Source organism: Micropterus dolomieu, linkage group LG17 (assembly GCF_021292245.1).
Source record: "Micropterus dolomieu isolate WLL.071019.BEF.003 ecotype Adirondacks linkage group LG17, ASM2129224v1, whole genome shotgun sequence".
Taxonomy (NCBI): Eukaryota; Metazoa; Chordata; class Actinopteri; order Centrarchiformes; family Centrarchidae; genus Micropterus; species Micropterus dolomieu.
The window spans coordinates 21,106,729-21,132,262 of NC_060166.1; the positions used below are offsets into that span (position 1 = coordinate 21,106,729).

General features: G+C 38.0%; 1 protein-coding gene and 1 long non-coding RNA gene across 2 annotated transcripts; one reads left to right on the forward strand and one right to left on the reverse strand.

Annotated features, from left to right (window-relative positions):
* Positions 1-12: 12 nt before the first annotated feature.
* LOC123985504 (solute carrier organic anion transporter family member 1C1-like) lies at positions 13-21,389 on the reverse strand. Its single transcript, XM_046073061.1, has 14 exons — positions 21,362-21,389; positions 19,216-19,359; positions 14,987-15,119; positions 14,362-14,483; positions 14,137-14,283; positions 12,328-12,426; positions 10,908-11,156; positions 9,955-10,119; positions 8,937-9,132; positions 7,898-8,063; positions 6,205-6,377; positions 3,960-4,024; positions 3,668-3,785; positions 13-2,457 (listed from the first exon to the last, which is right to left on the reverse strand). The coding sequence occupies exons 1-14, from the start codon at positions 21,381-21,383 to the stop codon at positions 2,220-2,222; spliced, it is 2,037 nt and encodes a 678-aa protein (XP_045929017.1). The 5' UTR covers positions 21,384-21,389; the 3' UTR covers positions 13-2,219.
* Positions 7,718-8,557, forward strand: LOC123985505. The gene is made up of 2 exons (XR_006828689.1): positions 7,718-7,803; positions 7,918-8,557. It is a non-coding gene; the product is annotated as an uncharacterized LOC123985505 (long non-coding RNA).
* Positions 21,390-25,534: the final 4,145 nt, after the last annotated feature.

The following is a 25,534-nucleotide window of genomic DNA, read 5'->3' on the forward strand; positions in this document are numbered from 1 at the left end:
CACCAACACATATTGTGATTGAATATTAAAAGTTTTATTTTAGTATTACATTTAAGATATCCTTTGAAATGTTACAAAAATAATCCCAAGAAAATTATTTACATTCTGATTTATTTAATGCAAGTAAATGCGTTACCTTACTGAGATAATGACTTCCTTCCTCTATACCTCTCGCTGCTCCTCTGAGTCTGTACTTTTGGCCAGATGTGCCTGAAACTGAACCTGAATTCAAAACACAATACACTCACCACATACTTTGTTGCCAAAATGGTATATATCCATTTTAGAATTAAAGTCTTACAAAATGATAATATGCTATACATTTACAAGGACAAAGTATAAATTCTTTAAACTTTCTTGTGATACAGTTGTTGATTTATTTTACTTTGAGAAATCATTTTGACAGATCTCAATTCAAGGTTCTGATTTTAGGATCAAGCTGTTCATTAGAATAAAATTGATAGGAAAAAACCTGAGAATAGAATGTTTCTGTTCGTAAGTTTTGGCACAGGAGCTCATGTGTGTGCAGAAATACAAAAAAAACCCCTCAAACATAACAGACTGACCAGTGCAATGTCTGGAGACATGGAACAAATACACATCAATAACGTAAATGCACATTTCCTGTGGCGATACTTCACAGACAGCGTGACCGTTTGCCTAAAGACTGGGACAACATACAGTATATCTTTTATCAGTGTTGCAACAGTACAAATTCTGCCTCTTCCAAAGGCACAACACAAGAGCAAGCATTCCCCTCAGCCATCTGTTACAAACAAAAATGACTGTCACAATACCAGGTGAGGTGCATTGAGATAATCTTAATAATATTCAGTGTAATCCTAATTACCAGTGTCATGACACAGTCTATTATGTTGGGTATTATTGATAAAACACATTTTTCCTTAATAAAATTGAAATCAGAGCAGCCTCAGGTAGAAAAACGGGTACAGTCTCACTAAATTCACATCGAGAAAGTACACAACACAAACTTCTATATAATCAGACCTGACTTAGGGCTTAACGTAAAAAAGTTTTAGTCAAAATTAGTGTTAAGACTTACATTAAGTCTGAAATTTAAAAGTAAAATGAAATAGTATTCAGATAACTGTTGAAAATCGTGACAAAATTTCTCTCTGCTGACACACGAGATTTAGAGGTAACTGTTGAGTGAATGAGGCACATATGTCAAATCAACAAACGCCAAGCCCTCAAAAGTCACTGAACAACCAGTTTGTCTTTTCTGTTTTAAGGTTCAGTGTGTAATATTTGAGAGGATCTATTGACAGAAATGCAATATTTTATACATAATGTTTTCAGTGATTTATAAAGACCTTACATAATGAACCCTTATGTTTTTATTACCTTAGAATGAGCCATGTTTTCGTCACTACTTTGAACACACATGAAGAAGAAAATAAAGAAGTAGCAGTCGTTTGGTTTGTTACAAGTAAGAAAATAAGAGAAATTTGGACCACACGTATTATTTAGCACAAGAGCCGACAGAGTGTCAGCCACCGTAGCTTCTCCTATGCGCTTGCAAAGGGAGGGGTGAGCGGTGAGAGAGATATCAGTTGTAATTTGCAACCCTTGCCGCTAGATACCAATAAAACTTACACACTGAACCCTTAACATTTAGAAAAAAAATTCTCACTTCCTGTCTCTTTGAAGGGCCAATTTTCCTGGTCTTTATTCATTTTTTGTTTAAATGTAGTGACGTGCCTCTGGTTCATAAGGCCACTTATCATCTTCTGTTCAGGAACAGTGATGTCAGGAAGAAAAAAATGTAAAAATAAAAATCCAAAGAGGCCGCTTTACAGGTGTTTAATTTTTTTTTTTTTTAAAGAATAATGCTGTTTTTTGCAGTAGCCTGTACAATCACATTTCCCATCTAATCTCTTTCCCCACCATGAAAACAGAAAAATATTGTTATACTTTTCTTTATAAAGGATTAACAGCATGTACATTCAAGAAATATTTCAGTGATATCAAATTTATGTCAAATTCGTAAAGCCTTCACAGGTCCAGTAGTACAAATATAGAATTTATGCTTCGAGATGATTGGATACAACATGTGATTCCCTGCAAATCTCATTTGTGTGTGTGTGTGTGTGTGTTTGCATGCGTGCATGCATGTATACAGTATCACTCTGTACACACTGGGTGTATCTGTAGGTGTGTGAAGGAGAAAGGGGTCGGGGGGAGCTCTGCTGGATCTGTCACAGCCGTGTCTCCCTGTAAGCGCAGTTGTCTGACGTTTGTTGAGATTGGTCAGAATTAGAAATCACAAACTCCTCCTTCCTGAGCGCCTCCAGCTCTGTTCCGCCATTGGCCAGAGCTCCGTGGATGGCATTTATTTCCTCCTCCTTCAGCTGTCGGCTGAGCAGAATGAAGCCCGGGATGCAAATAATGAACGAGATAGTCCTCAGGCTCAGAGTCAGACCCAGGTATGCTATCCTGAGAAATGAAGATGTAAAAAAAGGTACAATTGATTTGGCAAATTGGTAATTATACAAGACTCCTCAGTCTTGTATAATACGACAAATACAAACGAGATGGGAAAACAAACTTCCATTTTGGGGGTCAGAGAGGAAAATAAGTAGTAGTGTACAAATAGAGTGATTGATGCTGCAATTCACCATTCAACATTGTTCAACATGTTACTGAACCATGTCAGAAAAACAGTAAATAATGACTGGTTTGTTAAATTGCTAGAATACATGAAAATAAATATTGGCACTGTAACACATCTTTTAAAGCTACAAGCAGCATAATTTGACTTGGTGGCCTCTTGAATGGCGTTTCACATGAGATATCAGAGAGGCAGAAGACAGGTCACATAATTTAGGGGCATTGAGGATGTGAACAAGTACAATCTTACCATAGAGTCATTTTTGTTTTTTTAAAATCTATAATTGTTTAATGGTGCCACTTTGCCAAAATGTAAAGTATCCAAAATGTCATATTAGCAGTTCTTGTTTGCAATGCATGGATGTAATGACGTCTGTCACTGAATTACTTTGAAACTTAAAAATATGATGATTCTGGCTCTGAAATTATAAGGAGACTCTTTTTTTAAAAATGAGATTTCTAAGCAGATATATGGGCGTTTATTTGCATCGGAGATTGAGGACGATGATCTCGGGAAGTTTAAGCTACATACATGTTTTTTAAATTCATTGTATCATGTCTGCGAATTCAGATTGAACCAAGTTATGACTGAGGAATATAAATTCTCAGCACATTGCTGCAATCTGGTGATAGAGGAAAGTACAAATTCTTTTCCCTGCCTATTTCTAATTGATATAACAAAGATTAATTTAGCATCAATTTCTTATACTTCTTAAAACAGAATAAGAAGCATTTGTTGGTTACTGTTTGCAACAAAGAAACATAAATTACTGTTGTAAACTATACAAGAGGATGGCTCATATTGGCTTGAATGCTAATTAGGACCACATTTAATAGACATAAAAAGAGGTCAGGCTTAAATTTATCCTTTGTCTCAAATATATAGCAACCTCAAAGCGCTCAAATTTCACAATGTGCAAATTCTTGAAAGTCATTGCCACATAAAATATAACAACGTCTGAGCCAGAAGTAGACAGATACTAAAAATGAAAGCTCCACATAACTCCGATTGGCTTGTTCTGAAGGTGAGTACTACCTGTAGGCAGTGGTGTTGTAGATTCTGCAGGCTCCTATGCCTCCACACCTCTTCTGACCCCATTTTAGACATGTGGTGTCAATGATTGCTCCAAAGTAGATGGGTGCCGGGATCCCTGCTGTAGGACCAAAAACATACCACATCCCCCAGAACTTACACACAACAGGCTCAAACAGTGACATTTTGGCATTTTGGAGTGTTTTAGATTGTTCAAGTGACAGGAAAGTTTCCATCTGAGCCATGAGCCACTTGAACATGCTCGAAATGGGGATATATTTTGAAAGAGACATACCAAGAGTACGTGTTGCCAGAGCATGGAAACCCAAGGCCAAAGATTTCAGCTGTGGCTTGATGCACCTGCATGAAGAAATATTATTAGAAACTGATTACAAAATGTCTACAGCACAAAACAACTTGTTCAAGATCAGTCAGGTTCTATACAGGTTCTATAGAAAGAGACTTAGGGAGAATGAAGCAGTGCTACCTCGTGTCTGTGGAAGGTGTGTCTCTGTGTTAAGTGGCGTGTCAGCCAGCAGAGGGTGCTGTGATACAGAGGAAGCAATCTTGTACACAACACATGATTTTTGGGCTGGACAACATGTATACTATGTACTCCAGTGTGATACCTATAGTAAAATCCTAAAATGTTTGTATTTTGTTAACAAGATTATGTCTATTTTTTTCATTTACATTATTTAAAACATAGCTGTTGTGTGTACATGAGTCAGACTGGTTGGGCCTGGGCCCACCTGCCAATTAAAAAAAACATTGGTGTGCAGCAGCTGGCAGGGGAAAAAAAATCTATGCATGTTCTACAGGGGCCCTTTGTATTATCAGTGGAGGCATCAGAGTGAACACCCCCTAATAGCCTATTTGCCATGAACTGTATTCTCTACTTATTCATCTGTATGAAACAATGAATCCAAGAGGACTTGAAATGCATTAGCAGCTAATTGAACTAGTAAACCAGAAAGAGTTACTCCAAACTGTAAGTCACACAGATTAGACTTTCATTTACTAATATTGCTGCTCTGATTGAAAACGTTCCTTTTCAGAAATTAATTCCATTGATGACTAACAGCATAATTAGAATCACAACAATGCAGAACAGCCAGTTTCTGGCCAGCTAGCCAAGATTTTTCTCCATCTGACCAACACACAACGTGTCACACATGCTGTGCACAAAAAGCCGCATCTCTGTCATGCTAATTTGGCATTTTCTTTCACTTGGCCCTTTTTTCAGTGCAATCACAGGATATCAACCAATTGTCTCGCAATCCTCTTTGGGAGAAATAAGTGGGACTTGCACTGATTGTCACAACCCCATTTCTTTTATATCAGAAGGGCCACACACAACATTGCTGATTCCGTTTAGAGGAACTTAGCATTCTGCAGCAGCTTCTCACAGCGTCATATTCTATAACTTACAAGGCAATACAGGAGATTTCTAAAATACCTGCTGCTAAATGAATTCTAACTTTTTGTTCAACTCACCTATGTTTTTAGAAATGGATGGCTATTTTCACAGCTGATAATGCTCTCAGGAGCATATCATGGTTGTCAATTACTGTTAGGAAACGCGCAAGTCAACAAGACAATAGTAGCTTTTCCCTGACCTTATTTATTGAAGTAGATTGGCCTTCAAGGATTTAAGTGATTCTCAGTTAACCATGTCACCCTACCCAGTACCATCATATTATGGGACGAATATCCTGTCATATTTCAAAACTGAATATAAAAAGGTTCAAAAGGTTGAAACTCAGTGTTTGAAAGCTTGAAATCTCATAAATAATTGATTTAAAATAAGCTTTGAAGGCCTGCATAATGTTTTGGTAGGTTGAAAAAGAAATCTCTGCAAACATTTTTTTGATATCTGAGTTTTCCTCCTTCAACTGCAGCCATTTTTTAGAGTGTTTCTCCAACACATTTTCAGTTTGACTATTCCCCAGTTTATTAGTTTGTTTTCAAGGTTTGAACCCATGTAAACCTTTCAGAGCTTTCTTTTCACTTTTGAAATGATATTCATCCCACATAATATCAACAGAAATCATATGATTGGAAACAGACTATTTTGTTTGACAAACCCACTGTTTATTTGTGTGACACAAAGACACACGTAAGTCAGCTATAAATGGCCCAAATCATTGTCTCTGAATTCTTTGATCCTGAAGAAAGCACAATAAAAATATCCACTTCCCAAATCAGGTAGACATAAGGTCTGGAAAAATTTCTTAGAAGTAAATAAATGTAGTTAGGTTAGGGTTTTTTTCTTTTCAAAGTAACAAATCATTGAATCTGAATATGTCACTGAAGGACTCAATAACCACTGCTGCAAATACAGTACCTGTTAAGTTGAATGCCAGTTAGCATCATTTGCTGGCTACAATCTACACCCAAATTTAAGGTGCATTAGTATATCAAATGTAAAATGATTTAATATATTGAGGGAAAGAATCTTGGAAGAATCATAACATTATATGCACAACGTAGTTACTTCAAAGTCATTTTTCATTATATTTTTTAAATTTAAATCTGACCTGATTAGAAACATGTAGCCTGGTGTCCCCCCAAGGGAGATGATAAAGGAAGTGATGACAGAGAGAGCCAGGAAGTACGGGAACATTCTGTCACAGTCGTCCTTGTGAAGGCACTGACCTGTATTGGCTGTAAAGTTACCAGCCACACCAACACAGCTACAGTTATAGAAGACCTGGAGAGACACATGAAGCCACACATATGTGACCATGTACAGCAGGACATAAACACATATCAACACAGCAATACATAAAGTGTACTGTATATTCAAGGATGCTGGAGCATCTTTGTTCCTGTCAGAGAGGTGCACATACTGAAAAGTGTAATAAGATTAAGGATTAGTGTTGAGCAAGGATTAAAATTTTTAATTGTGATTAATCATATGATTTTCTGCAATTGATCGCACAGTTATGCGCAAAATTGAAAAATGAATTCTAAAGTAGTGTACTGCCACTTTTAATTTAAATGTACTGCTACATACACAAAAATGCAATAACATGTGGTTTGCAAACACTGGCAACACAAATAAGGTGCTTTTAACCAGCAGTATTCCCTTTACACAGTAGTAATAAAATATTTCTTGTAAGTCTCAACTTAAACATTAATGTAATCAAATCAAATATAAAACCAAAGCTATTTGCCATTGCCAGGGCATTACCTTTTCATCTAGCTTGTTAGTGTCCAGAGCCACGATCATAACAGGCACATTCTAAGCAACAGGTTAACATATATAAATCTGTTTCCTTGTTGTTGTTTTTTCTGAACAGGTATCAGCAGAAACATTTTTCTTTTATCAGGGAGCAGCATAAACAGTCTATGTTCAGTAGCAAGTGTTCCTGTTAACAGTTAGGCCAAAGTTGAAGTTGCTACCATTACATCAGTATTGTTATCGTTTTCATCAATTCAGTTTAAAGAAAAAATGTGGCTGTGGATCCCCAGAATCATTGCTATCTTTAATAATGAATTAAAAAATAAAAGCCTAAAAAACGATCTTAGTAATTAGAAAGTTAAGTAACTCAGAAAGGTGAATTAAATTATGACAACGTGTTTATTTTGACGGCAAATATCACAACATCAATTGTATTCTGTGGAAGATAAATAAATGCACAAGCCGAATAAATGGCCACTGTTTCCTTTTGATATGACTGCACAATAACATTAACATCTCATCAAGGCGTATTTGACTGATGTGAACCTGACAAAGCTGTGCTACAGGCTAGTGGAGACGGTTCCTGCGTACTACTGTGACATTTAATACTATTGTCGTGTTCTGACCTCGAAGTGAGCTAGACTAACTCAGCCTACTTCTTCTGGATGTGCGTGGGTGGAAATCACTTCACACGACAAGGAATCTCCGTTAATGAACTTTACTGAACTTCAGCAGGTGAGTACAGAGATACAGCTGTTTACTCCAGAGAAGGCAGTTATGCTGGGGTGTGGCTAAACTCGGGCACAGAACATCAGGCTAGCGATGTCCGTGCGATGAGCCACAAGTCAACAACGTCAAAACTCTCGCGAGATCGCGTTATGTTCTTCCTGCGTGATTATGTCACATTCCTGACCAATCAACATGCTACACTTAGCAACAAGCAACATCTTAGGTAAGGTGTGGGAAAGAAGGTAAAACTTAGCTATTATGGACTGTCTTACACTATACATATTTTTTTTTTATGTTTGAGCAACTTGTCAACTTACTGTGTTTTTTCCTGAGCCAGTAGAGCCGGTGCAGCCAGCAAGACAGGGAGAAACGTATGTGATGCCGTTCTCTCCACAGACTGGGTCCCAGTCACCCGCTGAACAAAAACAGTCGGAGTTGCAGGCTGTGAACACTGAGTGCTTATCATATGATATCGTATCCATGCTAGAATGATGAGAAAGCATAAATGAGACGCAATTACTTATTATGCCATTACACTGGATATTCAATTTGTCATCGCACACATAAGTTTACGTTTAAATGCTTCCTATAGTTGTAATGCATTAGTAAAATAAATGCTGTGGGTTGAAGCAACATTACCAGAAGAAACTATGGGGGAAAAAATTACCTTTGAGAGAAAATAATGTTATAATGTATTCCTTGCTGGGTTTTAATTGTGTGTGCACCTATCGGCGCTGCTTTTAATCTGTTTTGTCAGCAGTGTCACTTCGGTTGTGTCTGCTGCTGAACCTGAGTTTTAACTAAATGTTGTCTGTCTACTAAATGTTGTCTGTCTAAACCTGTATCCACTCCCCCCTACCCTCAAGAGGCTACTCAACTCTTGCCAAGCCGTCCTCCTAAATAAGAAGTTGTTCTTAAGAGTCTTGCCTGGTTAAATAAAGGTTTAATAAAAATAAATAAATAAAAATAATAATTAAGACTCAGCAGTGCACTGGGCACACACGGGATGATTGCTTTGTTGGTCTGTAATCGTATTCCTGGCTGGGTTTAAGCATGTGATAACAGCAGTCTACATGTTCCTGCTTGTTCTGTTATCAGTTCTCCTGTAGAAACCTTTGCCCATTTGGTGCAAATTCTGCCAAGATCCTAGTCCATATTCTCACACTTTAACTTTTTGCACACATGATTCATGATATGAAATATTAACAATCAGAAAGTTGAGTAGCATTTTGTTATTATTCCCACCCAGATGTACTGGAATGTACCGACCCTAGAAGTAATGACTTGTCTGTCAGATCAATAATTGCACTGTGTTGTGCTGAATTTAGAATAATGATGGGATCGTCTATGACTTACCTGTTGTATGAAAGTGTTACACCGGCTACCTTAGCGTTCTCGCAGCTCATTGCAAAGAAGAAAAGTGACAGGAAGTAACCGATCAGAGATGTGCCAAAGGCAAACCTGGCAGCCCCCATGATGTTCAGCTTCAGCCTCTTCATCAGTAGACCTCCAGAAAACATCCCCAGTGCTACAGCTGGGATATTGATCATACCTGAGGTTCAGAGAAACAGCATAACACAGGATCAATACTAACTGAAATTAGATGTTGCTTTAAAGGCTATATCTGGATTTGAAGAAAGACAAACTATACAATTTAATATTGCATAAAAGCTTGACTATCATCCGTCTGACACTTGATAATATCACATGCAAGTAAACTACAGAGACACATTCAGAGGAAATGAGAAAAGACTTGCCTTGATCAATAGAGCCCTGCTTTTTATTTTTTTGTCTCTTCTCTTATACCTTCACATAAATCACATTAACATAAATATGAAGACATGATCTTTTATCTACACCCATGCTATTAGCTCTGGTCACTACTAATGCATTCTTTTTCATATGCAGCCAGTCTGGTCAGTGCCGCATGCATCTCCCTAGATGAGACCACATGTACGTAGATCCTTTCATCTTATGTTCGTTCCTTCGTTACATATTCCATTTCATATGCAAAGCTTTTTTTCATATTCACAGAGCTCCCATCTCTGCAGCTGTGGAGGTTAGTAGGCTGAGTTAGAACATAACTAACCCAGTTCTCCTTCCACTCTGCTTCATTCATGAAATGCAAAACACCATAAATTAACTGGGGGGAAAATGCTGACCTTTAGATCCTCTGAGATGGTTTATAAAGAGGAAACCCATGAATTTGGACATATAACCATATAAACATGTTCATTTTGTAATCTTTACAGCGTGTTGTGTACACACTTGAACAATGTACAAAAGCCCTCCCTGGGTCTGTTTTCTGCTTTCCAGGTTGTAATACACATCATTTATGTGACACAGAGCAGTATTCATGGCGCATGTTCCATACCCATCAGGAAGTTGGCCTTTGAGGCAGACTGCCTGAAGTGCTGCTCAATGTACTTGGGCTTGTAAGTGACCATGCCAATGAGAGAGTTCAGCTGGATGATTGTCACGCACAGGTAGATCAGATATACAGGGTTTCCCAGCAGAGTTCGCAGGGTTGGAATAAAGTCTGTAGAGGGATCAAAAATCTTATATAAAAACACACCTGTCTGAGAATGTTAAATATCTCTATGTGATAGTGACTACTGACTCCTCCCCCCTCCCCCTACAACACTATCCCAGGTACAGTTTTGTAGTGATTTTAAAACTAAAGGTAGCCTGTGGAGTGTTATGCCACTAGGTGCACTATAAAGCAATGTTTTTACATGTGGGTCCCCATTTTGTTAGTATCAACTCGCATCCTGTCGTTGGTTCCACACTATTCAGCTGATTGACAGTTGGTAGCAGTCATGCGCCAACAGAGAAAGTGAAGAAGACTTCTAGCAAGCAAACATGGATTTAAACAATTTCAAATATTTTTAAAATGATGGCTTTGGGGAGAAACACTAAATGCAAACATAACTTTTGTTTGTGTGCTGAAAAACTCCACAGGGCAAATTTAGGTTGGTTCATGTGTCCAGTGTCAGAAGACTGCAGTTTCCACAGTCTGACCTGTCACAATCTCAATTTTAAAGCCACTATGTAGTTACAGCAATATTGTGAATAATTTTATTATAATTATTTACATTTTTATTTGTAGAAAAAAATGACAGTCCTGGTGAAAAATGGTGGTTGTTTTCAGCCATTTGATTACACATATAGGGGCTTTACACTTATGAAGTATTCAATCCATAAATATTTATTAACACCAACAACTACAGCAACCATTCATAAAATCTGAACTTCAGATAGCCCTCCAAATAACATCTTTTTCCAGCTCTGGCAAGTATGAAAATTACTTTGAAAGTCCATCCTTACCTTTGGCCATCTCTATGAAACTAGTATTATCGTCTGCAGAATACTTGTGCTTCAGAAGAGAAGAGTGTTTAATGAAACTTGTCTGCTCTGGTGTGCACTTTTCTGGGCCCTGGGGTCCCGTTATGGGTAGGGAGCGGGGCAGAAACCAGAATGGGATGGCAGAGAGCAGGGTGATGACCCCAGCTATGAGGTAGCCCAGCCACCAGGCCCCCACCCAGCGGGCATCTGCTGGGGTGATGGTGATAGTTTCTGTGTTAGGGGTACAGACAGTGAGACGTAATCAGTGCTCAGGTTGATTAAAATAGGGTGCACATTTTGTGGCTTATGGTTAAACACAACTGTGCAGTTTTTAAATACTTTTTATAGCCTACTATCTTTACTGGATAGCCAGATGAAAGCTGAGGGCCATTAAGGCACAACAGGGGTCATCAGAAGAGCCCTAATTACTCTTAGTCTGCCTTTTCATCGCTACAATTTCCCAAACGAAAAGCCAGGTCATGGAGGTTTGAGATAGGTACTCGGCTGTTTCATTTGAGCGGTCAGTAAGTGAAGACACTCGTGTTTTATGCCTGACTTTATGGCTTGGGTTAGCTATTTTAAAAGAACCTATTTTCTTAGTTTTTTTTAAACTGGTCTTCTGACATGACTTGTTTTCATTGGTTTAAAATGAAATTATCAAAACAGAATATTAATTACATATTAATATTCTCTTTTTGAAGCAGAGCAGCACCTTATGTTTTTTATAGGTCAGTTGTTACCCTCATTTAGGTTTCTCTCCAATGTTTTTTTTGCTGGTTACCTTTCTTGCCTTCCCTGTATTTTTTCTCTCTTCAGTTCATTCTTCTTCTACCTTTTTATTGTTCGTCTCCCTTTGCTGCACTCTATTTGATTGTAGCCTATCACAGGGCTTTGTCCTTCCTCTCCCTCACCATGCATTGTTCATTAGCTAATTGATACTAATCCTGTACACCTGTTCCAAGTCTGTACATATACTGCCTGTGAGCCACACGCAGTCAAATCTGATATCTCTGACCTACTTATAGGTCAGAGACCATGGAGAGTCGCCAAAGGGTCACCAATAAATAAATATCTATTGCCAACTGCCATGCCATTGGTTGCTTTACTGCTACACCAGTAGCATAATAATTTATTACGACATTCTGAACACATTGTAAAATTAAAGATTGAACCAGAACAAGTAATAATAATAATAATAAGTAAATAGGTAAATATGCTACAAACTGACAGAACAAACAAAACCTCTGCTTTATGCAACAAGATGGGTAGGCTTCAATATTATGTACAATGATGTAAGAATAAACAAATGTTTTCCAAGGAGGGTTAGTGACATCAAATGTGTCTAGACAGCCTGCCTGTTTACATAATGGTCTGTTCTTAAAATACGCAGAAATATACTCACCCATTTTTACAAATCCAATGTCCACGTAGATCTTGGCACAAAGGGAGCCCAATAGGTAGCCAAATACAGGGCCAACCACTGAAATGGTCTGCACACAGCCTAGGATATGATAAACACACCCAAAGAGACCACACACAAACTGTTCAGGATATTAGCTATCTGTTTTAACAACGGAGACACAATTCTTATTCGCGCATACATATTGGTTAAACCCATCTACTGTATAAAAAAGGTTAAACCTGTTTTAAACCCTCATTTGTTTAAGACTACTGAGTAAGCATGTTCTTTTTCAGCAATACTCATAATCTGCTATTGCTCATATTTAAGCGAAACACCCCTGTTGAGCATGCAGCGCTTTGAGCAAGCATGGTATTACTGTGAGATACTGTAATGTGTTCTGAAGGAGGCTGCTGTTTCATGTGTGGGCTGCAGCCGTGTTTGAATGATTGTTTCAGGCAGTAATCATGCCACATGCATCCATGAAATTATCATCTTTTCTACAGTTTTGACTGCAGAGTACATTAAAGACTTGGATGTTCACTACCAAAGAGCACCATTGCGGCCAGTTCTGTAGACTGCCAAGCTCTCCAGACATTATTCTGCCTTTTTAAAGCTTATTAGTCCATGAATGGCAGCAATAACCTTGCTTTGAGCATTTGTTTCCTGGCATAATGAGGTGGAGAAATTATTAAGTTGGTAAATGATAAATGGAATATGAAGTCTTACTTACTTTTGTAGTATTGTGACCTTTGTCTCTTACTAATAAAACAGTTCATGTGTCAATAATAAAACACATTTCCTTAGTCTGGCATAAATTAAAATAAATTTTAACTAGGGTGTTTTAGCAATGTGCCCGTGGTGCCAACTGACCAGCAATGAGAGCTGGGGACCGGCTGAGCTGCCTGCTGGCCGTGGCTCAGTGCCACATGGGGATTGACAGCCCAAATGGCAGGCGCAGCTTTTACCAAACCAGACAAAACTTTTTTTTAGAACTACAAATGGCAACATACATTTACATTTACTCATTTGGCAGACACTTTTATCCAAAGCAACTTACATTTGAGGAACAACATACAAGCATCAATAGAGCATCAAATGCAGATCTACAACTGACAATACATACTAGTAAGAGCAGCAATAAATACTAGTAAGAGCTCATAGTTCATATCACATCAATGGGGTAAATACCTAGGGAAGGAAGTAAGAGTTAACAAAAAAAGTGCAATCAATACAAGATAATTGTAAGGGGACAGAAGAAGAAGAGAACAGGAAGTGCATTTTAGAGATTAGGAGTTAGAGGTGTTATAAGAGGAAGTGTTTGATTACTGTGTTTGTACATCTGAAACAGGTGTGCAATTTGAACTTCCATATTAGGAGTAATAACTTCTTATAGAAATAATATAAACTGTAAAAAAAAAAAATAACTTGTACTTGTACTAATATTTTGATCTTATTAAAGTTATACAGTGTTGTAAATTGTACACTTATGGTAGGAATGAGCAGAGAAGCATGCAGAGAAGATGCCTTGAGGAAGTTATGTGCCCCAATCTAATACTATTAGTCACAAAGTATGTATATGCAAAAATGTACCCCAGGCAGGCATGGCAGGTCAGTGATAAGAAACCTTATTCTGAAGAATTTGGACACATTGGATGAGGTTGAGAAGAGTAGAACTGATGCGCTGATGCAGGAGTCTAGTTGCACATTTTAGAAATATCATTTTGCAGATGATTTGCATGGAATATCATTGACATCAAAGTGTGTTTGAGTTTTAAGTGCATCTCTACCACTGGCTGATGTTTTTCTTACCAACATATAGCGCAGCGTTCTCCTCAGTAGCAAAATCATCTATATAAGAGATCCCAAGTGGCTGAACAGGCGTCTCTCCAATGCCCCGCAAGACATTTCCCAGGAGCACATAGATCCACATCGACAGGTTGGACTCACCTTCACAACCTGGAGTTAAAGATGAACGTGGTCAGATTTCTTTACTTGTCTATACTAGTGTTTGTGCTTGCGACAGTAAATGCTCACTTGTGGCTGGTCCGTCAGGCAGTTTACCGTCCTTGGTCAGGTCTGCCGGTGAGCCCATCGGACAAGGAGAGGGGTTAAGGGTTGAGTTCACTAGCCACCGCACAGACGTTTCATATTCATAGCTGTACATCACACACAACACAAAACAGGGCACACAGATTAAATAATCATTTTACTTGGTTACAGGATACAATCTGTTTTTTTTTTTAAGTAATTAAGGAAGGTCCTGTTGGAAAAAGTGAAGCCATCCTGTGGAATCTTCAGTTAGTTCAAGACCTATGGTCAAGACTCATTATAACAGCAACATGTTTGACCTGGCATAGGCTGACCCAACAGTGCTATACAGTAATATGTCATAAATAATGGTGGTACCTTATACAAACTATATACTGTAGATATTATGGAAAAATGGTTTTCCTATTGTATTGATACAAATCCCCATGAACTATTGTTGTTTTGCATCATATGTATTGGATGTTTATGTTGTGTCACTGAGACGTAATCTAATTGGTTAGTGATAGTGTGTATGTTCTTCTTGTGGATGTAATTTGGCACAGCTTGTAAAGGACTGAGATGCACATGGAACCAAGAGCTCAACTACACAGTTCCTGTCCTTTGTACTTACCGTCCAATGATGAAATGAGGCAGAGCAATGATGAAGGTGCCAATGGACATCAGTACACAACCGCCTGCAATGATCTTTGGCCGATGGAGCTTAGCCCCAAAGTAGCTGACGAAAGCTATCACCAACAGGTTACCTGGGAGGATGGAGGCAGCCAGAAATAACCGAGAGAGAATGAATGCTACTGTACACTCCCACAGGATGGAGAAAGAATAGGAGTTTGAGAAGGAATGTTTTATGCAGCTTTTATGTGACAATATCGGCAAATCAGATAGGCTCAGCAATAGAAAAGCTAAAAATAAAATAATAAATAATAAAATAATCCAAAACTGTTACTTTCCCTATATGCCTTAGCCATTATAATATGCATTATATACCGTATATAGATGCATATCATCAATTAGTATACCCAAACATTTTGATCTGCCCATATAAGATGACTTCTGCATTCGATTCATGTGAAAAGATGAATGCTAGACTGTTGTGTTCATCCGAAGCTTGGAAGCAGATGAGGTTGTATTCTCACACGTGAGGCATTATTTTCCAAAATTTTTTTAATATCTACAGGATGTAGCAGCAAAACACGTTAGGTGGCATAAACATTAAACACTGCTGGATGGGAACATGGTAATTTCTCTGCTGTCACATATTAGTGCATTTTGTCTATGATTAGTGGCAGGGAAATTGTAAACAAGGTGGAAAACTGGCCTAGAAAGATAAGCTTCTGCCATGCTGCCTGACCTTTTTTAATTGTAAAGGTTAATTTGACGGGATGACATCAAACCCTCTAACAATCCTTTATCTGTGTGTGTGTGTGTGTGTGTGTGTGTGTGTGTGTGTGTGTGTGTGTGAGAGAGAGAGAGAGAGAGAGAGAGAGAGACTTTGAGAAATCAAATCAATCAAAAGTAATTATGAACTTATGTATGTATGTATGTATCCTTTATGTGTAGTTATAAGAAATTCTTAGAAATGCTTGTATCTTACATAGTATTCTACAAGTAAGCACAGCGGTTTTGTGTATTTTCCCATAGTGAAACAGGAGATCCTTGTTTCCATTAAAACTTAATTTACTCTGTTCTGTTTTTGATTGGGGTGTAATGAGTCCACAATTCAGTTCAGACCTCAACTTTTGAATCACATTTCAGTTTCCATGGGTTTTTTTTTTTGTTGTTTTGTTTTGGGTTTTTTTTTTTTTTTTTGGGGGGGGGGGGTCATTATTATTATTATCTTTATTATTATTATCTTCATCATTATTATTTTTTTCCATCTTGGGTGAATTAAGGTAGTCTAACTTGCAGGCATGATCACTCACTCGTGACTGGACCAAAATAGTCACTTGACACATGCGGTTGGGAGACAATAAAATAGGTTTATGGAGTAATATTTACAAAATATAAACCTACGGCTTGTCCTTACTTTAAATACAGTGTTTCACACATAGACTTAATACGCTATACACCACTACCACGGTTCTGTCCCTTGGAATTGCGACACAAGACTGTGGACTTTTGTGTCTCCGTTTCAGAACCGTTACAGCCCTACATTTAGATAATTCTATATGTGTCGTTAATTGTTTAAACTTTTTTGTTTTTGATATACATTAACAGTGGATACATGCAATGATTCATGCAGCTCCCGTACAAGGACATGCACGTATACATCAGCTGGGGACAATCAGCTAAGCTCGTAAGGCTGATGTGATCACCGTAAATCACCATCCATCAATAGCACTCTCTACTCTCCTTTCTCTTCTTTATTCCTCTGCTTCCCCCTTCTCTTCTCTCTCTTTGTCTTCCCTCTGCTCCGTTCTACCCTCTTGTTTCTTGCACTTTCCTTTTCTTTTTTCTTTCCTCTTCACGCTGCCCTGCTCTGCCTCTACGTTACCCTGGCAACGGCCCTATAGAAAAAGCTTGTTGCCTAGGCCACATGAGAGAAACAGCTTTCACAGGAGACGGAGAGATGGAGAAATGGAGGGAGAGAGATCCAGGGTATTCAGCTCTGACTGGAGGTTACATCCTCACCTTTCCCTCCAGCAGATACACCCCAGCTCCATCAGAGCATCAGCACACTCGGCCATAATGTTCTTGAAGGTTGACATGAATTGAAAAAGGTTAAAATGTTAATTATTCTTCACTATTGACATGTGTCACCATTGGCTCAAACTGCCTCCCTGACAGCAAAAGACCAGAAGTAGCTTGACTGATAGTGGATGATGACTTTTATCTTGTGTGAATCCTGTCTCTTTGAGTTTCATCCTGCTTTGCAAGCTATGTATGATTTATAACCTACAAGAGACACTCGCCTTACAGAACAGGCCCAGAAACTTGTCAGGGAACAACCTAGGAACACATTTTGGCGAATGCCATCAATAATTGTTCTGTGTGAGGAACCACAGGTTACATACAGTATGTACATTAGTTGCGGTAAGAATGCGAGTATTGGAAGCCAACTCTAACAACAAGCTCTATATTTTCACAAATGAAATATTGTTTTTTGTTCGAATAACTTAAATCCAGCTTTTAATCTTTGTGACATCAGACTACGCGCGTTGTGAATCCGGTATTTCAACATACTGTACTTGATAGTACAACCCAACAGGACACGTAGTACCTGAAAACATCTTTTTTTATTCAACAAATTGTTCGACAATGTCAATACCTGGAACCTACATTAGAGTTTCCCCCTAAAATCAGTTGTTTCATAATTCTGTCCTGTTAGAGGGTTCTTGAAGGATCAGCCAATTACCAGATGGACAGGGATTGTTTGACACTGTGTCAAAATCACATCACATCTTTCCGAGCAGCAATTTCTTGATACTCAAGAGCAAACATATACACGGATACAGATGTAGAATCTGTCATAAGTCCAAATAGGCTGATTGTCAATTTGAAACCATAATAGGTGATAGTTGGACAGATTTTAGGTCGGATTCACCCTTCCCTACAACTGGGTTGGTGATAGTTGATAGCTGATCTGTACAGACTTCATCCGCATGTTTTTCACTTTCTTTGTTTTTGAGTGCAAAACATAGCACACTACTCATGGATGTATAAAGAGATCTATATACTGAGACAGGGCTCCGTTCATTCCAATGAAAATTGCTCAGTGGCACATGAAGCCAACAAAGTTTAACTTCCGTGTATAAAATACCAGGATCTTCTGCAGAGCTTCCGCATTGTGTGGCCCCACAGGATCAAGCACACTAGCATGTCCTTTAACTCCATCTGCGTCTACCATGATGGCAGTTCATTCAGTCAGTAAGCGCATCAGAGCCACCGAGCTGAATAACTTCTGGTTTAGCTCTCCCGTAACTTGAATGGAGATAAAATGATTTAATCACGCGGCTCTTCTAGACTTTTCAAATGTTATCGGACCAAATGGATCAAATTGTAATTGTGATTTCGAGTGTCATTTCACATCATGTAGTCTCTATGCGTATCATTTTAAGTGCGAATATCGTACATGAAAAAATGTCAAGTGACATAGGATAAGGAGCAACAAAATCCATGCGGGGACAAGGGTGGGGTGAATTGATGTGTCAACATTGGCTTATATTGATTTGCGTACATAATTTAACTTACATAATGTATCACATGTATGCAAAGTCACTTAATTTACATATAAAATGTAACTTAAATTACGCTTGTATGTAACTTAGCATACATGCCTGTTGGCCGGTTAAGAGAGTTAAGAGAACTGTGAATCACAGCAACCAGGTCATAAATCATAAAGTCATACATGTGCACAAAAAGTATTAGACTGTTGGGTCCAGTAGTATGTGAGATTAAGTGGGGACAGATTCACACACACACACACACACGACAGAAAGCACGACTTCAAGCTTACTGGCGGAGATAATTATTTTGGTATTGCTTGCTTTCAGCTGCCTCACATGTCAATTAAAAGCTGGTAAATGCCAGCTGATTCCCATCAGGGGCGGGGTTAAATTAGCAGTATAAGTTATTGCATAACGAAATCTTGCAAATTGTAGAGTCCAGCTGTCCACAGCAAAAATAAAGCTTGGAGCGTGTTATGTCCCTGCTCGACATCATGACTCACCACACACGCACACACTGGAAACCTGATGAATCCTTTATCTGCAGCTTGAATACCTCAGTGACCCATTCATATTTCCGTCCCAAAGACAGAAAAAGAGAAGGGAGTGGAGTCCAGGACAAGGAGGCTGCTAACAGAACAACAAAATAACAGCAGTGACTGGCAAGCCTACTCACCTATCTCGAAGCTCCCGTCAATGACACCTATTAGGTAACTGGGGATGTCAAAGCGCCTCTCCATCTGAGTTATTGTGCTCTTCATGTAGCTCCCCGACAGAGCTTTCGCAAAATAGGCAAAGGACAAAGCCGCCAGAAACATCTGGGAAAAGAGAATGAGATAAAAAAAGGGGAAAGAAAGAAACAAAGAAAGTGATTTTACATGAATATGCGCAGGACCATGAAAATAAGCAAATACAGTGCTTTAACCTAATTACCACCAATAGTAATCTACTTAATTGTGTGATGAACTCCTCCGAGAATGGACAAAAAAAGAAGCACCCGTGTGATATCACTATGCTACGATGCATGAACTCCCCTCATTAACCTACTTTCACGGGTCCGATGTTCACTAATTAACAACAGTGCCAACATCACAGGAATAATATTGTTTAGATGAGTGAAGGGGGATAGAATGGGAGGAGCGTGGGAGGAGAGGGCAGAAAATTAACACAAAGTGTATGTCAGATAGCTCGAACTGTCAACAACAATTAGGGAATAATTGTCTTACATAGGAATGAGAGACAAATAGAGAGCCAGCTAGACAAATGGATGCTTTTATGGATAAAAGAGAGAAAGTAAATCATGTAAGAAGGACTAGCACAGAGCTGGAAGAAGTTCTTTATAATAAAGTCTAAACCATGCATGAAAGAAAATAGGAAAAGTGAAAGGCAGTTCAAACCTGCAGAGAATCACCATGGATAATGTTTTCATCTTGATTATTTTCATTTGTGCTATAATGAGAAGAGTGGCGACCCACCTCTAACAGTGACTGAGCTCAGATCAACAATTCTCACTAAAGGCAATTTATTACATATAACAGATTCATTGATGGCAGAGGTCCAAAATCCCAGACAAATCTTATTATCATCAAAGTAGTCAAGAGCATGGCTATTTTGTTTCAGAAATGTCAATTCCTCATATAAAATGAAATTAGACAAAAAACAAATAAAATGACAAAATGGGTTGACTTGTAACATGATAAGATGGATACAGCCGCCACAGTTACTCTCCACACCACATCCAACACAGGTGAAACAGTAAATAATTGAGATATATTTGAGTGGAAGTGTTCCAAAGTATTGCTTTTTGCCCCACAACTTAAATTCTTTCAAACTTAACTTAATATTTTTAAGGCCATTAGCTTATTAAGATCAACATTTGGCTCTTGTGACGTACTTGAACAAACATAATGCAATCATTGTCAGTCAATTGTTTTCAGTTGTACTTTAAATTACAGTGATCTGCTCATTCTGTTGCATAGATCAGTGGTTCCCGAACTGGGACCATAAACGTACACAGTAGACAAAGATTCTTAGAGCAGTTCACAATTATCTAAAGCATTGCAAACAATTCAAGTACCAACAGGACGCAACAATAATAAGTACTTTGTGATTGCTGGGCACAATGCCAGAGCCAGCCACAGTTCCCATGCTTCCTTCAGATTTTGTGGAATAAAGAAAGTTATTGCCTTGAGGTGGTGATCTTGTAAATATATAAATCATTTTGGATTCAAGAATAAAATACAGTGGACCCCTCTGGATTACATAAGGAAATAAAATAGTTAATTTCCCGTCTATATCTGCTGAATAATTTATGACTATGTTGTATTGGGATGTTAATGTTTTGGTACGTAGTATTTACTGAGCCAAAGAAACCCAATGTATCATTAAATAAACTTTCTACTTGAAATGTTGTTTACCTCTGTGAAAGAAACTACTGTACTGAGCAGTCAGGTCAAGGAACTGATTAGACTGAAGTATACTAGTCGCTGTATGTCTGTGTGTTAAACCCAGTTTCCTGTAAAATATGTCAGAAATGAAATCAATTTTTTTTCCCGATCCAGCTAATTTGTTTTGGGGTTTTTTTTAAAGCAGTTTGAGGCTTGATTTGTTAAATCTTGATGAAGTTATCCTGGGTAACAGTCACAGACTGTATAAAACAAGGTAACAGTGCACTCTTATTTTAAAATAAAGGTAAAATGAGTGAAGAGTTGAAACCATGATCAGCATTCATCTGATTGGCTGAGTGCTGATCATATGATTTCAGTTGCATGAGGTACGTGTGTTGGGAAGCCTCCCAGCATGCACTAGGGCAATTGATTAATTCAAGTCATTCATAAGTCTCATTTTATGTGTTTCTGCGTTGTTCTCCATTGTGATCTAAAATGTTTCCACACTGTTAAATAGCTAGATATTACAAGTGAATGTGGTGAGATTACGAGTTGCAAGTTGTGGGGTTCTCCCCAGTGAAAATGCAAGAGACTTTTAAGTGATAACCATAAGCCTGCCATGAAAATTCATACTTTCTAAAATCTCTTAATGAGCAGCTTTAATTACACTCTTCAGCAAAGTTAGTTATGCAGTAAATCATTTTTTACATTTTAGTGTTCAAATTAAGATTTTAATGTCAAGTACAATGCCATAAGTTCTGGTCAACTGGTCTTTTAACATTCAGAATATTTTAGTTGAGTTTATGTTTTCTTTTTACTCACTGTATCTAAGACTATATTTGGTTTGCTTCTTTATTAGTTTATAAAACTTTTATTTGGTGTTGTATTTTATCATGTATAAGTAAAGGTGACTCTTTGTTATGAAAATGAAATTGTGTATGTGGTATCTGTCAATAAGCCAGCACCTTTGCAGGTTAGGGTGTAAGGACTTGTTGATCTGACAACTTCAGCAACAACAGCTTCAAAGACCCCAGAAATCTAGACGTCACTTCAAAAATAGTCTACATTTTAATCTGGATAACTCAGTTATCCACGTACAAAGAACGGGGCCCAGGAGTGATTGAATAGTCTAATCTAATTTAGAGTCACATGTTTCCCTTTGCTTGCCTATAGGAGCAAATCACCAAAAGGTATTTATTCTATGTCTTTTGTGACCATTTCACTGGTCCGATGAAAGAAAGAAAATTAAATCTGCAGAGTGTGCTGTCCAATCATTTTACTCCAAGCTTCCATTTTTTTATTTAGGTATTTAATTTCTAACAATGTCGGAAAAGGTAATCTGTATAAGCATAAAGGTATTTGAGTCTAAAGAAATATTTATCAACATGCTTATTTACTGTTTGCAACAAGGTGCTCTAACAACACACACAGAGACACACAAGGGCTACCATAACAATCCTGGCATAACATCATAAGAGTTGGGACATGCCAATCCAAATAAATCAATTATGTTTATGTTTTTTTTGCCCCTATTGAACTTGTAAGGCTAACAAACTGTAGAGACCAATTACACCATAGCTGCATGAATAGTTTGTAGGCTGAAGAACAACTCCTTTTTATTTTTAAAAAAGTATAAAATGGGCAAGTTTCTGGGGAACCCTGAAAAATTAACATTGTAAATGAAAAATTACTACTTCAATATTTACTTAAAAAGTAGGCTACATTAAAGGCTACTCATGTATAACAAGAATCGTAATAGGATTTTTTTTACTTCAGCCTGTACAGGCTTATGTGTTCTGTGTGCACAGGTGAGAGCAACCTCTCTGTCTTTTCCTTGTGCTTCTTTATTTCTCTCACTCCTCCTCAAAGACTCTCTTATCCACTTCATTTAACTGCTCGCTCCTTTGTTGCCAATGTGCCTCCAGTGATAGACATAAGATAAACAAACCTCTTTTAATTTTAATGCAATATTATTATATTACTGAATTGTCTGTCTTGAATGTAAGCAACAATTTTGTGTTGTCATCACTACGAGGTTGACAGGCATCCAGCGGAGACTGATCCCTAAAGAGAGAGGAGGGACATACAGCAAACCTTGCCGCCAAGTATGTGTCCCTGTATCACAACCTGGGGGACAGTGAATGACTCTATTGCACTTAATGTTCACGCATGGCAGGTTTAAGTTTATGTTGGTCTGTGTTTGTTATTTTTGTAATGTATTACTGCTAAATTAAAGGGTTTTCATTGGATTAATCTTGTTATGTCATATTTAAATGTAAACTTTTTTGATTTTGTGGCAAACTGCTTTGGCAACATTATAAAGATAAAACATTCATGCCAATAAAGCATGCTGAACTGAGCTGAACTGAAATGAGTTTCACACTAAGACTATTTGAAAATTTAAACAAAGCCATCTCCTGACCTGCGACCTGCTTTTGATTTTAGCTCGCTGGTGTCACCAGCCTAATGTGCTTAGACTAACACAGGAGTCTACTACACACACACACACACACACACACACACACACACACACAAACACACACACACACAGACACACACAAACAAACAAACAGTTTTCTATTATTTGTAAGAGTGATGTCCAAAAGTATAGAAATGAATTTATTAAATGATACATAAGATCATTAGAACATGTTTTGAGTGTTCTGAGATGTTATTTGAAGTAAGAAATGAATGTTATTTGAAGTAAGAAATGAATGAGAAATAAGAAAAAAAAACACTGGGATATTTGCAGCACTAAAGTTCTAATCTCATTGGTAGAATTAACAAGGAGCAGAGAATAACATTGAGTACAGGATTAAAGTCGAAACGGGCTGAGCCATGTCCCACCCAGCCAGTCAGGGAACCAAACAATTCTGAGAATAAATAAAAGTCTGTATTATGATAAGCTGCTCAAACACCATTGTCTCACATCACTTTCATGTGGGAAAAAAGAAAACAAGAGTGTCAGATCTCATTTAGGGCTTTACTAACTCTTATGTTGTTGGCAGAAGACAAGCATTCAGGCAATTGGACTTATTAAAAGGTTGTTTGAGGTGGCAGAGAGAAGAGAAAGAAGAGAAAGAAGTCTGAAGTAGTCTATTCACATCAAGTTCTGCCTTATTTTTCTTCAGAATGAAACGCTGATAACCATTGTGACATTTTCACTATGGCAACAAGAGGACACAGGAGTAACATTATTGAACAATAAAGCCTAAGTGTGCTCGACTTGAGAGTCTTTATCTCTACACGCCTTTTACTCTTCAAGAACACAAGGAAATCAAACTTGTTTTTTATTATCTTCAATTTTCACAGTTATACAGTACATGACACAAAGGCTGTTTAAAAACACCTGCAGAGACATCGTGTATTAATTGTAAAGATCCACTTCAAAATGGTTGTTTTAGAAAATGTTGACCTTAATTGAGTTTTTTAGGTGAATATGCTTTACAGTCCCACATGCACCATCTATGCAGTATCAACTGTTGCTGTAGCTTAGTTACAAAGAAGCTCTAAACATAGATTTAAAGATTTTCCAGCAGTATATATCAGGAAAATTATTTGAGACATTGCAATGACCCAACAGATTTCATGAAGTTCTGCTGATGAAGATTATGTGATTTGATCCACAGCTCCAGAACAGCTACTAAATATACAGGTGCTGGTCATATAAATAGAATATCATCAAAAAGTTAATTTATTACAGTAATTCCATTCAAAATGTGAAACTTGGATATTATATTCATTCATTACACACAGACTGATATATTTCAAATGTTTATTTCATTTAATTGTGATAATTAACACTGACAACTAATGAAAATCTCAAATTCAGTATCTCCGAAAATTGGAATATTACTTATTACCTATATAAAAGTAGATTTTTAGAAATGTTGGCCAACTGAAAAGTATGAACATGAAAAGTATGAGCATGTACAGCACTCAATACTTAGTTGGGGCTCCTTTTGCCTGAATTACTGCAGCAATGCGGCGTAGCATGGAGTCGATCAGTCTGTGGCACTGCTCAGGTGTTATGAGAGCCCAGGTTGCTCTGATAGTGGCCTTCAGCTCTTCTGCATTGTTGGGTCTGGCGTATTGCATCGTCCTCTTCACAATACCCCAAAGATTTTCTATAGGGTTAAGGTCAGGCGAGTTTGCTGGCCAATTAAGAACAGGGATACCATGGTCCTTAAACCAGGTACTGGTAGCTTTGGCACTGTGTGCAGGTGCCAAGTCCTGTTGGAAAATGAAATCTGCATCTTCATAAAGTTGGTCAACAGCAGGAAGCATGAAGTGCTCTAAAACGTCCTGGTAGATGGCTGCGTTGACTTTGGACCTCAGAAAACACAGTGGACCCACACCAGCAGATGACATGGCACCCCAAACCATCACTGACTGTGGAAACTACACTGGACTTCAAGCAATGTGGATTCTGTGCCTCTCCTCTCTTCCTCCAGACTCTGCGACCTTGATTTCCAAAGGAAATGCAAAATTTACTTTCATCAGAGAACATAACTTTGGACCACTCAGCAGCAGTCCAGTCCTTTTTGTCTTTGCGAGACGCTTCTGACGCTGTGTCTTGTTCAAGAGTGGCTTGACACAAGGAATGCG